Here is a 15,493-nt window from a genome sequence, read left to right on the forward strand (position 1 = left end):
TATTTATTATGTATTTTAGATTTAAATATTGTATGCTTAGCAAAATAAACAATAAATCAGTTTGATTTAAAATGCAAACACAAATTACTGTAAACTAATAACTTTCATTAAACGCATTTGTATTCAAATTGAAGAGAAATTAGAGAACAATTAACATTCAATTTATACACTATCAAACTTATAAGGTTGAACTATGTATATATGCCAGTTATGTATATTCCAACATTCTTTCTTATTTATTTTCAAAACACATTAATTTAGTTCCCATATTCGTTTAAATATGAAAAATATCTTTCATTACACACGACTTCCTTTTCGCCAAGATCAAGTGGCGGTAAAGCTTATTTTTTAAACCATATCTACATTTTATATATTAAGAGGACTGGGTTTTTAACTCTCTTGGCTTACCTCTAAATTCCTTAAGTTCATCAATAATTGAGTGGATAAAAATGCCTTAAGAAAAAACAAACAACGGGCAACTGGAAAAAAAACGTTAAAAAAAAAAACGAGAATTTCGTTTTGTTTTGTTTTTTATTTTTTGCTTGCACTGCAAAATCTTTTTTAATTAAACACTTTTCCGGCGTTGTGCATAGATAGAGAATGTTTGAAATGTATTGGTTATGGATGGGTTTTAGTTTTCTCGAATATATTCTTGTTGGTAGTTTTTTGTTGGTTCTTTTCGGATCGCGAGCAACCGTACATTGAAAGCGCACAGAGGCAACTAACTGATGTTCCGCAGGTCTATGAAAAAAAGCTGAACGCAAAAAAAAATAATGTTTTTGCTTTCGGTTGTTGCGGCGTCTATTGATTCCATACACAAACAGGCGGGCAGGCGTGCGCGTACACACACATACACAGACTACCACATGCATATGAGAGTAAGAGATAGAGAGGCAAAGGCACTGAGAGCTTCAGATTCCGAGCTCCAGTTCGCCAATTTACCCCTCGCACAGATACTTTATCTTTAACGCTTGCAAAGAACACGCATACGTCATGTTGTACGACGTTGGTTATTTTTTTTTTTTTTCGCGAACTAAGAAGAAGTAACATTTTTGCAGGTGCAGCACACAAAAATGTACGTAAACGTAAATATTCTTAATCAATTTCTCGTAATAAAAACCAATAAAATCACACCACAATGTGATTCTAACAACAGCAGCAACAACAACAACAAAACAAATCGTTCAAATTGACTAAGGGAGAAGTTGAAAGAAGGTAAAGACGAATGGTGATGGTGGTGGTGAAGTAACAGCAAGGGGGACAAGGGGGCGGTGTTAATGGCAATGCCAATGTTTAAGGGGTACGAGGGGTGGAGTCTGGGCGTGTCTGCTGCCACCCACCCACATAGCTAGATTTTTCGTATATTCGGTTTTATGAACTTGTGATAAGTGAAATTTTGTTGGCATTATTGTTGTTGCTGTTGTTGTCTGTTTATTTTATCCATTTGTACGATAAAATATTTATCACTTCCAAAATAATGTTTCGCTTTTGTTCTTCTATCACTAATTGTATTAGGACTTGGTAATTTTATTTAAGAAACAATTAGAATTCGATTAGTGTCGGTAGTTGGATAGTAAATGCCATAAAATGATTCGAAAATTTTTTCTTTCTCAATTTTTAAAAACTTTTCCAATTGATTTAGACGTAGAAACAATTTGGGGTAAAAATATTTGCCGATTGAAATGTTTGTTTTATGCTCTAAGTAAACTGTTAGAAAGTTCATTTCGAATAATTTAAAATCTATAAAGATTTAAAAGGAATTTATGCTAAATATATAAACTAACTAAGTTGTTTAAACTAAATTTTAAAAAATTATGTATTTATTTTGAAAATTATGAATTGATCTATGATTAAATTCAATGCTAGATTTTGGCTAGTATTTTACGAAATAATTTTGTTAACTTTTTTTCTAGTGTATTTTGAATCTCACAGCTAGTTGAATTGTCTGCCTGGTTGTCTAGTCAATCGCCAATCAAGTTTCCACCAATTGCGGCCAGTTCATCATTACGTATTTCATTAATAGAATGCTTCAACAATTGATTACAATGCAGCAGCAGCCCAAATTGAGTTGTTAAATGTTTACACAAACGAAACGAATAAATAAATGAAGGCAGCAGCAGCAACAACAACAACAACAACAACAAAAAGAAAAAGAATACCATAAGGGGATGGGCAAAAGGCGGAAAAACAAAAACAAACAAAATATCAAATAATAATAATAAAGTAGTAGATGGGGGTCTGTCAATTAGTTTTCTCGCACTTTTTCCTCCATCTCTCCCCTCTCCCTCTCTCTCTCTCTCTCTCACTTTATCTTACTCTCTCCCTTTCTGTGCTTTGGCTCAACTCTCGATTGAGTTTCAATAATATCAGCGGCGCCTTCAATCAATTAACATTAATATACATACAACTTGAAGATTACACAAATGATGAAAGTTCTTACTAGTATATATAGATAAATATCAACAGATATATATATTTAGATATATACTTCCATACTTAACTGAACTTTGAAATGATGATGGGCTTCTGTGGCGGCATCAGGGCGACTATTAACATTCGATTGTAAATTGAATTAAATACCAACTAATTAAAACTAAATTCGTGCTATCAGCCCGGACGACTATCTAAAACAGAATAAATAAATCAAAAGAAAAGAAAAAGAAGTACAATTTATATTTTCTGGCTGTATTTTATTGACTTTTGTCTGGCAAAATGAAAACTGGTATACCAAAGAACTGACGCGAGGGTCGTAGTAGAAGTAGCCAAATGAAATGATATTTTTGCTCTTTTAATACTCTAACCACCAAAAAAAAAAAGAGGTATATTCGTACATCCAAGCAATATGTGCAAATATTCTTGACTAGCATAAAGAACTAACCCTGTTTGCGTGGGGTTTCAATTAAATATAACAATCAAAAACTTAACGTTTCGTCATAAATGAAAACAAAATGAGAAGAAACCGCAAAAATTGTATTTACATTTTAACTAGCTAAACTAAAAGAAAAGCAAATTACCAGCAAAAGCAGCTCTAAAGATGTGAATTAATGGAGCAAGTCAGCCCCCCAATGTATGCAATATGCAAATAAAGAATTTCCTTTTTAAGCCTACAAAGAACTTTGGAAACATTTTGTAACTGAAAATTGGTGTTCATTGCGATTTTCTAAGAATATGCCAAGAAAATTAAGCAGTTTCCGAAAAAAAACATATTTCTCGATACTTTAAGGGCCAAATGTCTTTTATTTAATTGACGCCATTGGTCATTAAGAGTATTCCAGTTTCTGAGCCTGCCAAATGACTCTCTCATTGTCGACTTCTCTCCTTGTCGCTGACGCTCTTTTTGTTAATTGTCTAAATTAATTCAATTCGCGAAAAACGACAAAACATAGATATATGTATATACAATGTATGTAGATATAAATGTGTATATGTATACAAATAATTTCGCCATATTTGCAAAAAAATACATGCAAGATGAAATTTAATCTTTATATAGAAAACTGGCTGATAAATATTAATTAATTTACCTGTCATCTTGGCTAAATGTTTGAAATTGAGATTGGGGAAATCTCACTTGTTTGGATTATTTATTGATATCCAGACTGATGCGTCTATTCATCCACCACATTGCCACATTCCCATCTCTTTGGCTGGGCTTTGCACAATTTTTTTATAAATCTCTTTTTTTTTTTTTTTTGCACATTTTGTGCATATAATTAAATGCATTTATGCATAAATTTCGCTTCGTTTCCCGCACAAATGTTAACAAGCAATTTGTTTTGATTTATATCTCTTCACACCCTAGTACACCGTACACCGTACACTGTACACCTACATACACCCCCTCCTCTTTCGTTAACTGTCTCTGCTCAATCCCTGTTGGATTCAATCATAAATTACTTTACTCTTGATATAATAATGCTGCACGTGCTGGAACTTTATCTGTCATTAAATATCGATCGATTTACTCCTCAACTGAACGAACTTTCATTTGTGTTTTTTTTTTTTTGCACTGTTGTATTTCATTTTTTTGTTGTCTGTTGATTTTGTTTGCTGCTGTTAATACTTAGTTACTTAATTGGTTAATCAAAAATGTTTTGCCTTCTTTCGTCGGTTCCTCTCGGTTGTGTTTCTTTTTTTTCAGTATCCATGTCAGGTTTTATTTGTGTTGCTTTTGTTAGTGGTCTTTGCACCCAAAAAAAAAGAGAAAAAAACGGAATAAAATCTAAAGCACGTGGCTCTTTATATAGGTGATAATTGGGTAAGCATGCCATATAATATACTACCTATAGAATATATGAATAGCTTCAGAGAAAAAGAGACGAAAAGCAAAAACAAAAAAAAGGGGAGTATTCATTTGCCAAAAACAAAAGCCAATTGAAAGCGAGAGTTTGGCTCCTCTTCATCTTGAATTCGTAATGCATTTTATAGAATGATGAAACTTGCCCTTTTACATTTTGCCCCATTTTTCTTTCGCATTGCAGATGCCATTTATTTTCCTGATAACAAAAAGATATTCCCCCCATAGACGTAGTAGGTTAATGATGGGATGATTCTCAAATGGCTTTACATATTGGGAAACAAAAGCTTTGATTTTAAATTGTAAATTAATGGAGCGAAAGATTTTAAATAAATCTTTTCTATATGGGATTTATTTTTCCAATAAGTATAGACTTTAAGTAAAAGACATTAGACATTAAAATAATCAAGAGAGGAAAAAAAAGTGTCATTTCATTTTATAATGGACTGTCATATTATTAGACGCACAATTTTCTGATATTTATGATAAGGTTTGATGTTGTTGGCGGCCGGGCCCCTACCTAGATAAGCACCTGACTACGTTTATGCTTTTGCACCTTCAACTTGCCACTCATCCAAGAATAAGAAAGAAAGAGGTGATAAATGAATTTAGCTGCCACTGACAAGTGTCTGGTGGTGTGGACCCTCGTTTCCCCGCTGTCAATCCTTCAAATGTCAAAATGCAGAAAATATTTTGTGTAATTTTCCAGTTTAAATTGAAATATGATTTCGGTCGTTTTTTGGGCTAATTTGTTCATCTTCCTCTTTGAGTTTTACCGGAAAATCTCAACCAAAATGTGGTTCAAAAGGCAGAGCATAAGTTTGCCATAATTTTCTTTCTGAATTTTTCGTCCAAAACAAACCAAGAGCAATATGAAAAGTAAACGCAATAGCAACAGCTGCAGTAAATTATGAAGTGCCATGAAAAGTTTCCTTTTGGCCAAGTTACCACTGTTGCCGTTGTCGTTCTCGTGTCGTCGTCGTCGTCTGTGAACCTCTTAAAAACAGTTGTGGAAGCTGTGCAGATAAGTATGTGATAAGTTGGCACTCCAAAAGTTTGCCTGTGGCCCCACCCACATCCCTTTCGCCCCAACTCCCTTTTTGAAACACAACCATGCAGTCGCATTTCATTTTTCTTTTCTTGTCTTTTGGTTAAATTTACAAAATTTGTACAAATTTTTGTTTTTTTTTTGTTTGTTTCTTGTACTTTTTCTGTCAACAAGTTGCTACCGAATGAATGAGTGAGAGTGTTGTAAGAAAATTTGACCCATTTGGGTTGATTTTATTTGCACAAGTTTTGTATTTTATTTCACTCACTTGACACCAAGAATGTGAGAAGGCTAAAAAGTGTCGGAATGTTGTCTTCGACATGTGAGAAATGTGCACGTGCAAAAGGACTTTATTAAGGAGTCATATTGTAAATGATTTTCTTGAAAAATTGTCATATGTACACAGCACCGAAGGTTCTAGAAATTTAATCACATGTGTATTTAGGTTTAAAAGGATATTAAATGTTTCATAATTTCGTTTCTGCTACATAATTTGTATTAGCTGAAGAATTATTTGCTGTATATATATAGATCACGCTCTTATATCTTAAAAAAGAATGTCATTACCCGATATTTTTGTTTTCTTTGTCTCAGCTCCCCTGTCTCCCTTTTCCTTTCTCTTTCCGCTTTTGTTTTGTTCTCTTTCCTTCCCTTCTTTGGCTCTGCCTTTGCCTTTGCTTATATTTATGGTCGTGTCGTGTAAATATTTGTTTCAAGTAAACTTGCCGCGATATATATATATATATTTATGTATGTGTATCCATTTCTATATATATATATGTATATATGCATTTCATTTGGCATTGTTGTTGTCGTTGCTGGTGGTTCTGGTGGTGCTGTTGGTGGTATTGTTGGTATTGTTGGTGTTGGATTCGTTAATTAAAACATTGTTAACATTAGATTTCAACGCGTGACCGGCATATAAGCCGATCGGCAAATAAATAATTCCATTTCCCCTTTTTTTGCTTGCTATTTTTTCTGCCTTTTGTTCTCTCTCTCTCTCTCGCTCTCCCTTTCTCTTTTATTGGTTTATTTATTGTAGTTGCAATGTTTTAATTATTTCTATTTGCCTTGAATATGGAGCAGAGACTCGCGCGTACGCATTGCGCCAAGCATTTTTTTTTTTGTTTTATACTCTCAATTCAGCAATTTTTTAATGACCTCCCAACACACATAAATACATAAATAGATATATATGTATACATATACATATCTCAACATTCATTAAACGAATTTGCTTTATGCTTTTTGTATCTTCATTGAAAGGAAACAGCACGGGAAAAAAATGAACGAACACAAGAAGAGATACAAATGAATGAACATTTTAGATATGAGTAAAAACAAAACAACAAACGAATAAAAAATCAACAGTGGAAATTTTTTTTTTCATTTTTTTTTTTTTGTGGGTTTAATTGTTGTCATATGTATTGTATTAAAAATTGTTTTTTAATTTGCATTCTTTTTTCTTTTGGTTTCTTATGGCATAACAAACCGAAATTGATTGTATTTTAAAGATGTGGAAATTTTTTGCTGTTGAAGGAAGTAAAAGAATTAAATTTCTTTTGTGTGTATTTATTTTCTTTAAATTGAATGTGTGTAAAAATTTGATTGATCTTTTTTGTTATTTCAATTGGCACGCGTTTGGGCCAAAAAGGAAAATTGTGGAATTTACTCTGGAGGATGCTGCTGCAGGTGCAGGTGGGCCATAATATGTATATGTATGTATGTATACAGGTACTTTTCCAGCAATAAATCTTGGCCAATTAATTTGCTTTCATCTTCAGTAACAGAGGGTGTCGATGGGGTCTTTACTCCAGTGGATGGATAATTCCGATAACCAAAAACATTGAGCTTAAATCCACATGTTAAATATATCTAGGCTAGCTAAATTTTTTTTGATTTAGTGTCACATTTTACATATGGAACTCATTGTGTTACCTTTATGGACCTTTAGCAGTTTACCAAATTATTGGTAATAGAATCTATTTGCTTTTGTCTGTTGTACTTAAAATAATAGTAGTTCATTAATTAGAAACAAAGAGACTGGGTACATTTACATATGTTTATAAATGTGGCTAAAATTGGCTAATTTCACCGAACTGCTTAAATCGATAAAAATAACATACGGTTAGATTCTCATAACAATTATAATATGCAAAACGTGTGTGGTGTGGGTATGTGCCTTATGTGTGTGTCATCCTTGATTTTTGCACCCAAGTCAGAATAACAGCTCCTTCATTATTGATGTAAATGAGAGAAAATTTGTGGACTTTCCCAAGTTTTACGGCGTAGAAAACTAATAATAAATGAGCACGTTGAACGTTGTGTGAAATGTTCAACTGACTCTGCCCAAGAGGGCAGTAGAAAAAGTTCTTACCTTTGATCTTAACGATGAATAAAAACTGTTATTTAGCCTCTGTAAAAGTCGTGGAGCGTAACCCCTTAATTTGTATAAAGCCCATCTCTCTTCTTGATGGTTTTTGTAAACTGCCTTCAGGTCTATTTGAATTTCATATATAAATTCGCGTATCTTAGGCTACATTTTTCTTTTAATACCAAAAATTTTCATAGACTCAAAACTGAAAAGATTTTTCAGCCACATCCCATTGATCAATTAATCAATTTTTAAGCTTAAGTAAGCATTATCCAACTGAAGTTAGAAAACAGCTCTCGCTGACAATTACCCTTACTTATAACTTATAACTACTACGACATATGTCTAAAGTTTAAACAATGAGTGGTTTCGTTCACATAGAATTTTATATATTTTTCTCGATTTTTGTAAACTTAAAGTAAACAACATTTTCAATTTATTTGGTAGTATTCCTAGTGGCAAATCAATTTAACTTGACAGATAAATGCACCCGCAGTTTATACAACTTAACCGAGAATAGAAAAGAAAATAAAATTGTTTGAAAGCAAGAAAACAAAAAAAAAAACGATTACAGAAAAAAAAACAACAAAATAAGGAAAAGCCAACAAGCAACAAACAAAAGATAACAAAAAACGCTTCAACGCTTTTACGAGCCATATATGCTTATACTATACTATATTGTTGAAGTGGCTAAAAGAGGGGGAGATATTGTTGTTGGTGTTGTTATTGTGGTTCTACTGCTGATGAGGGATGGAGGTGCATGTTTCAGGCAAAACCTGCTGGGCCAGAGAAGAGCCACGGGGAGAGAAAATGATGAAAACATAAACATGAGTTGGCTTAAAAGGTCCCTCAAAAGTATGACAAGAGAAGACATTTTGCATGTACTATCATCTCTGTGTTGGTGAGTGTGTTCGTATGTGTGTGTGTGTGTGTGTGTGTGTGTGTATTTGTGTTAGTGTCTGTTGTGGTTTATGTATGAGGATTTTGCGGGTTGCGATGTGGATGATGGATGCAGTTAAACTTCAAAATTGCAGTTCTGTGTCTTTTTTTTTTTTGGCCAAAATGTTGGGAAAAGGGTAAAGGCAAAAGAAAAATGCGTAGAGTGCTTAAAGTTTGTCTCGATGTAATAAATTGCATAAGAGCCCATATCTGGATAAGTTTAACGGGCTGAGTTGACTTTTGTGTTGCTGCTGTTTGCTGTTGTTGTTGCTGCTGTTGTTGTTGTTGTTGTTGCTGTTGCGTGACGATGCGTAACATTTGTTCAAGTTCTTTTAGCCATAAGTTGGTCGTACTAAGCCTGCAATAAACGAGAAACAAAGACAACAGAAACGAGAGAGAGACAGAGAGAGAGAGAGAGAGAGAGAATGATGGTTAGATATATTCGGCTTATATTAATTTGTGGCATACTTTACGGCGGCTGGCTGGCAAACTTTTTTGTTTTTCATTGTTACTGCTGTTGGCTGCTGCGTGTGATGAATGTGAGTATTTATATGTATATGTATGTATGTGTGTGTCACAGCAATTTACAACAAATTACTAAATTATATTGTCTGAGAATTTATATGACCCCTTAAATATTATGACAGACAATTTCCCCCGTTTTAAAAAGCAACTTAAATTTAAATTAGTAGCAGTTAGTTTAGCTTTCAATTTTATTAGTGATTAAGCATTATGCATATATACAAAGCACATCACATTATACACATTAACGAAAAAAAAAAAAATAATAATAGATATACATATATGTACATATATACGTATAAAAAGAACCAACAAATAGCAATAACACCTAATTGGAAAGTTGTTTCACACAATTTTCAAAAAAGAGTATCATTAAAATGTGTTTTAATGAATTTTCGGTTTTTTTTCTAATATCATCAACATGAATCAACAGACCATGGAAGAGAATATTTTGAAGGTTTCTTTAGCAATATGATGAAGTCGGAACTGAGATTTCATTCACTTACTTCACTTGGCATAAGATTAAACAAAATAGATATTAATTAGGTAAATCAAGAATTTTCATATATGAAACTCGAATTTTAAAAGATTTCAATCACTATTATATAGAATTCACTTTGGTATCACACATTTCACTCAAAAAAAAAAATAAAAAAACATCATACCTAATAAGAAATATTACCTGTAACACTAATAAAAATTTTGAAAAAACTTAATTCACACGCACTTTGTTTTCAAGTTAGTTAACAACTTCATTTTCACTAAAAATTTGTGGTAAATTTTTTGGATATTCAGCTAGAATAGAAGAATATTTAAAGCTGTTAGTAAAGCTTCAAAAATATGAATAGATTCTACTTTTTTTTGTGAAATTTTGTGAAACAACTTTACCCAATACTTAATCATAGCCACGTCGATATCCACCATTATATCCTGATGACGAAGATGATGATGAACCATATCCATTATAATAAGAATCACGATCCCTGGCTGCCGATGATGATGGCAACCCAAAACGATCGGTATTCTCATAATAACCATAACCGCGATTACGTTGACCCGCATAATTGGGTTGCCAATAACCAGAATATTGTCTCAAACCGCCATTACCTCCATAGCCTCCGTATCCGCCATAGCCTCCAATGCCTCCATAAGCACCTTGAGTACCCAAAATATTTGTCGAGGGATAATAGCTGCCCGAGCTGGGATAATAATTGCCCGAATTGCCTGGATAGTAGCTCCCCGTATTGCTGCCATAATAGCCACTATTGCTGCCATAGTAAGCACTGCCTGTGCCAGGAAAGTAGCCAGAGTTGGGATAGTAACCACTATTTCCAGGGTAATAACCAGTCGTGGGACGATAGTTGTAACCATAATTGGGATAGCCTGAACCTGTGCCAAATAGATTCAAAACTGCAAAACGAGAAGCCACCCAAGTAAAGTTTTGTAAATGTTTGGTGTAAAGTTTATCCATAAGTCTTACATTTGGCTGAAGTTTCTGCCGTGGCTAAGTCACTCGAGGCCGACTTTTGATCCTGACCATTTGATCCTATTGAAGCACTCCAAGTACCACAAATGCCCAACTATCAGATGATGGAAGTTTGATTTTGACGAATGCCCATTGCACTTTTTTGCATATTTACACTTACCAATAACAAAACTAACTTAAGATACATGATATTTTTTTGTTTTACTTTAAGCCAAGACAACTGCTTGATCCGACTGTTGTATGTTAAATAATTCTGTTTCCCACACATCAGGCCAATTTATATTTTTCATTTTACGGCTGAGTTGTTGCGAGACACAACGCTTCGCAGCAGCAAAGACAACGCGAAACAAACAAACCGAAACAAAAATTACAAACTAAACAAAGACAACAAAAACGAAAAAAAAAATAAACTCTATCTTTCCACCTCGCACTTGTCGCGCTTATTTAGAAGCTGCATTACTCATACGCCACCGACACACAGCCACCCGCAAAGCTGCCCGCCAACCACCACCACCACCATCACCACCACCACCTTTAAACGTAGCTCAAAACTTAAGATCAGGGTTGGCAAACCAAGCCCAAAATGTGGGGATTCACCTCGAGAACAAATTCTTACATTCAAGTGCAAACTTTTTTGGAGTCTATGGGTAAAACAAAAGAAAACTGGTATGCAAATGATAGAGTGCTGAACAATTTTTCGCCCCTTTCATACATACAAAACAAAATTATTATTTCAAGAGAGAAAAAAAGAAAATTCCAAGAAAATTTAAACTTTTACGACTGCCAAAGACAGTTTTATTTGCTCTCAATTTGCTTTAGCTTCAATCTGTTCAATGGAATTGAATGAAGTTTTCAATTAAAATTTTGTTAAATAAAATTTTATGAAAATGCCAAACTAAATATTCGATTTAAAATGTGTACTTACTTTGGTTGAATTCACCTTAACCCCTTATGCATTTAATAAAAAGCTTGCCGCCTTTGATAAACTTTATCTTTAGTGAATATTTCATTAAAATAATGTACAAATTGCCAACAAAATATGGTTAAGAACTTTCGACCACGCTTTGCTCCATGTTGGAAATGCTTTATTTTGCTCATCATTTAATGGGGATTAGTTTTTACTTTGAAATTTAAGATTTTAATATAAATTTTCTGTGAATAAGGCATTAAGCAAATTTTTAGTTGGCCTAGTTGGTGGTAATATATGTAAGTAAAGTTAAAGTAAAAGCTCACCATGGAATTAAAGTTAGTTGACCTTAATTATTACACAAATCAACCAGTGCTTTACTTTGGGCAATCTTTAAGGAAAACGTAAAATTTTTAATGTCTCAACGGAGAGTAAATAATTCTTAATCCTTAAGCAAATCTTTAAATCAACATACAATATATTGACCTTGTGCCAGAAAAGTAAATCTTTATCGTAACTTATAAGTTAGCTACTCATATATATGTACTTGCATCCCTGGTGGATATGTTTTCAATTTATTTGTCTAACTTCTAACAATGTTTAACCTTAAATCAAATAGCTCTTTAGACCTTTTCTTGGCAAGCGATTATGTGATTATTATTTATTATTATTATTTGCGCAAGGCAGGTGACAAAATAAATGCCTCATTTTAGCCAGTGCGTTCGTTGGGTGTTTTTTTTTTTTCGCCCCTTTTGTTGCTCTTTTTTTGAAGTTTGGTTAATTTTAGTGTTGAGAACTTTAACAAATACAAATAAACCAACCGCAAATAAGAGTCAACCAATCGCTTTGCTACGTGTAATCATTTTTTTTTTGTATTTTTCATCTTCTGTTTGGCCAAGTTCACAGATCGGCGACAATGTTGTTGTTGCCACTTTTAAGTTGGCCGATCCATATTTTATGGGCGTAAGAAAACGTAAAAATACTACAAAATTGTTGATTTAGTATATCTTTAATTCCAATTATCCGACACGCTCGCACATACACACACACACACACACCAACACACTTATACATATATACGGAAAGAGAGACAAACATAGCGAAACTTTTAGGCAAATATTTGCCGGCAGCTCGGGGTCTCCGTGTATCTTTTTCTCTTTGCCGGCTTAACGTTTTCTTGTTTATACGGCCCGGCCTATGGGCCATATGCCACTACCACAAAAACCCAGTTACAGCTACAGTTCGGGCCATTGTCGTCTTAGCCAGTTTTCTGTTGATTTTAGACTTATATAACACACCAGCAACACACAACATCGAGACAAAGACAGAGAGAGAGAGATAGAGATAGAAAGAGAAAGATAAATGGAGAGACAGAAAGAGACAGTCAGCTAGAGAAATGTAAAGCAACAACTTTTTGTTTTAATTGACGCCCTTGAGCCAAAGCGTTGAAATTTTTTCATTCATAAAACTTAAAAATGTGTGACTCTCGTTCTCTTTCTCACAAACACGCGCGCACACACTCACACACACACACACATACACTCTCTTTTGACGTAGATATGTATGTCTGCCTGCAAATGACAACTGCTAAGGGATATATATTCCATAAGGTGGGCCACGGGTAGGTAAGGCAGATTACACAAATGTAGTTTAATTTCATTTTCTTTGCATTCTAATTATACCCGAAATATAAGTAGCTTAGCCAGACATAAACCAAATTTAAAACCAACACATACAAATCTTTCTTAATAGGAAATGTATTGCATTAGTTCTTAATCTACTTAAGTGATTTATCAACCACAAAGTACCTAAATATTTCTAAATATATTTAGGAAAAAATCAAAGAGAGTAGATAAGCCTAATGGAAAATATGAAGACCAATTTAATAAATATAAGGAAAAGCGCTCTGAAATTTAAATAGATACAAATATGCATTTCAATTATAAACCATTTTTTTAAATATTTAATATTTTACTCTCTATTCTTTTCAAACAGAATTAAATACTTCTTGAAACATGTTCTTTTTTGGTTTGAATTCATTATTTATTATTTGTCCTTACTTGAACAATATTCAAATTGCATGACTATATTTCCGGGGGTATGAATTTCATACTATGAAATACCTTGCAGCATGCGGACAGGAAAATCCAGTCCACCTCTTCAGGCGCCTATCCTATAGATTTATATCCAGTTGATCCAATCTCTCATAGTGTCTTTCAGCAAATCTTTTGAAGACTTTAGAATATAAAAATATTTTTTTCATAATGTTAGTTTATAGATTTTATCAAATATAATATTCAAATCAAATTAAATCTAAGAATCATTTTAAGAAATCGATGACATGTTAATCCATTTATAATCATATTCTATATTATGGACACATTTTAATTTTATTTTATTATATTTCTATACTCTATACAGAAATAAATTAAATAAATAATTTAAAAACTGGTTGGTAAAGTTATTAACTACTTTTGCTATCAAACGTCTGAACGCTCTTATGATATCAATAAAAGAATGAAAACAAAATATGAATCATAAAAATAAACTAATTTTCTTAAACTTTTTAAAAAACTAAATATATGCTCCTAATATCAGAGATTAGAACCAGAAAGTTGTCGCAAATTAACAACTAAACTACCACTAATTGAAGGTACTACAATATTTATAAACAATTAACACACATGGAAAGCTGCCAAAGAGAAATAGGAAAATAAACCTAAGAAGTAGGGGGGGAGGGTGAGAAATTCAAAATATTTTGACTATTGAACATCTTTCATTTCGCATTTCTAATATCACTTATGCAGATGTCCATGAATGACGCACATGTCAAATAGTTTGAATATCATTTCAACCACCTGTGGCCAATGAGCTTATTTTTTTCGCACTTAGACCATAAATATGAAAAAGAGTCAACGCGTCTCGTCTTGTCATTTGAAATGTGTGAAAACTATTAGGTTAGCCATTGTGTAAGTCTCAAAAAATTGTATGACATGCGGGCATTACACCTTCTTTTGTTGTACTATTTGTCTCTTTGTTGTTTTCTTATTGTTTCCTATTTTTTGTATCGTAAAGTCAATAGTAAAAGAAAAGAAAACTGGGTTATCTATAGCTAAGGCTGATTTGAGGGAGCTCTGCAAATTCAAGGTGAAACTAGGTAAAAGTAACTTCAAGTTGAAACTTGTTGAAAATTTCACACAAAAATCAAGAGGAATTCAACATAAACAATAACGTAAAACGAATTCCGTTAACAGCAACAGGGCGAAAAACAAAAAACACAAATTAAACAACAACAGTTTTCACTTTCGCTCGTCCAGCTCCTCCTTTTCCGATCGATTTTCTTTGTTGGTGCTGCCGTTGCCGCTGCTATGCGAAAAACTCGTTAAAAGGTCTTTTGTATATAAAAGCGAGTCCACCCCGGAGTCCCAACCAAGCAGTAAAAAAAAAAGAAACAAGTAACAGCAACCTCGAACTCCAATCTCCGTCATACTCATAGCTCTCTCTCTCTCACACACTCTCTGCTCTCACTCTTTCTCTCCCTCTCTCCTAACGTATCTAGTTTAGTGGGGTTCAAGAGCTTTTGGGGTAATTTCATGCATAACGAATCGCAAATCATTATTAACATAATTTTTGGTTAAATTTTTCGTATATAAAGATTTAATTTCCAAATTGGGTTCTTAGCCTTAGTCTTAGCCTTGGCCATATCATCATCATGTAATATGAAACTTCCGTCTTCAAATTTACTTTGGGTTAGAAGGCACAAAAAAAATGTAAAATAAAAGCATTGTCTACTTTTGGGCAGTGTGTTGAAATTACACAAAGTTACCGGACCGTGCAACAAAAAGACAAACAATACATCATCAGATTTCTAAACCGAAACGAATTTCATTCTACAGTGGGCAACCGTTAAACAATTTAAA

At 33.3% G+C, this 15,493-nt stretch overlaps 1 protein-coding gene and 1 long non-coding RNA gene across 4 annotated transcripts; one reads left to right on the forward strand and one right to left on the reverse strand.

Moving 5' to 3' along the window:
• The first annotated feature begins 6,744 nt into the window (after positions 1-6,744).
• Positions 6,745-7,347, forward strand: LOC124460669. Its single transcript, XR_006954677.1, has 3 exons — positions 6,745-6,909; positions 7,000-7,067; positions 7,130-7,347. It is a non-coding gene; the product is annotated as an uncharacterized LOC124460669 (long non-coding RNA).
• A 980-nt stretch (positions 7,348-8,327) lies between these two features.
• LOC6639351 (5'-3' exoribonuclease 2) lies at positions 8,328-10,883 on the reverse strand. Of its 3 annotated transcripts, none has more exons than XM_002061989.4 (4): positions 10,827-10,878; positions 10,661-10,760; positions 10,288-10,590; positions 8,328-9,016 (listed from the first exon to the last, which is right to left on the reverse strand). In XM_002061989.4, exons 1-4 carry the CDS (start codon positions 10,851-10,853, stop codon positions 8,991-8,993), a joined length of 456 nt encoding a protein of 151 aa, XP_002062025.2. In that variant the 5' UTR covers positions 10,854-10,878; the 3' UTR covers positions 8,328-8,990. The 3 variants fall into 3 exon arrangements, with proteins under 3 accessions (XP_002062025.2, XP_046867946.1, XP_023037403.1); XM_047011990.1 differs by lacking the exon at positions 8,328-9,016 and adding an exon at positions 9,849-9,975 and having other exon boundaries at positions 10,069-10,590; positions 10,827-10,883; XM_023181635.2 differs by lacking the exon at positions 8,328-9,016 and having other exon boundaries at positions 10,031-10,590; positions 10,827-10,883.
• Between the last annotated feature and the right edge of the window lie 4,610 nt (positions 10,884-15,493).

The sequence above is a fragment of the Drosophila willistoni genome, assembly GCF_018902025.1.
Source record: "Drosophila willistoni isolate 14030-0811.24 chromosome XR unlocalized genomic scaffold, UCI_dwil_1.1 Seg144, whole genome shotgun sequence".
NCBI classification, from domain to species: domain Eukaryota; kingdom Metazoa; phylum Arthropoda; class Insecta; order Diptera; family Drosophilidae; genus Drosophila; species Drosophila willistoni.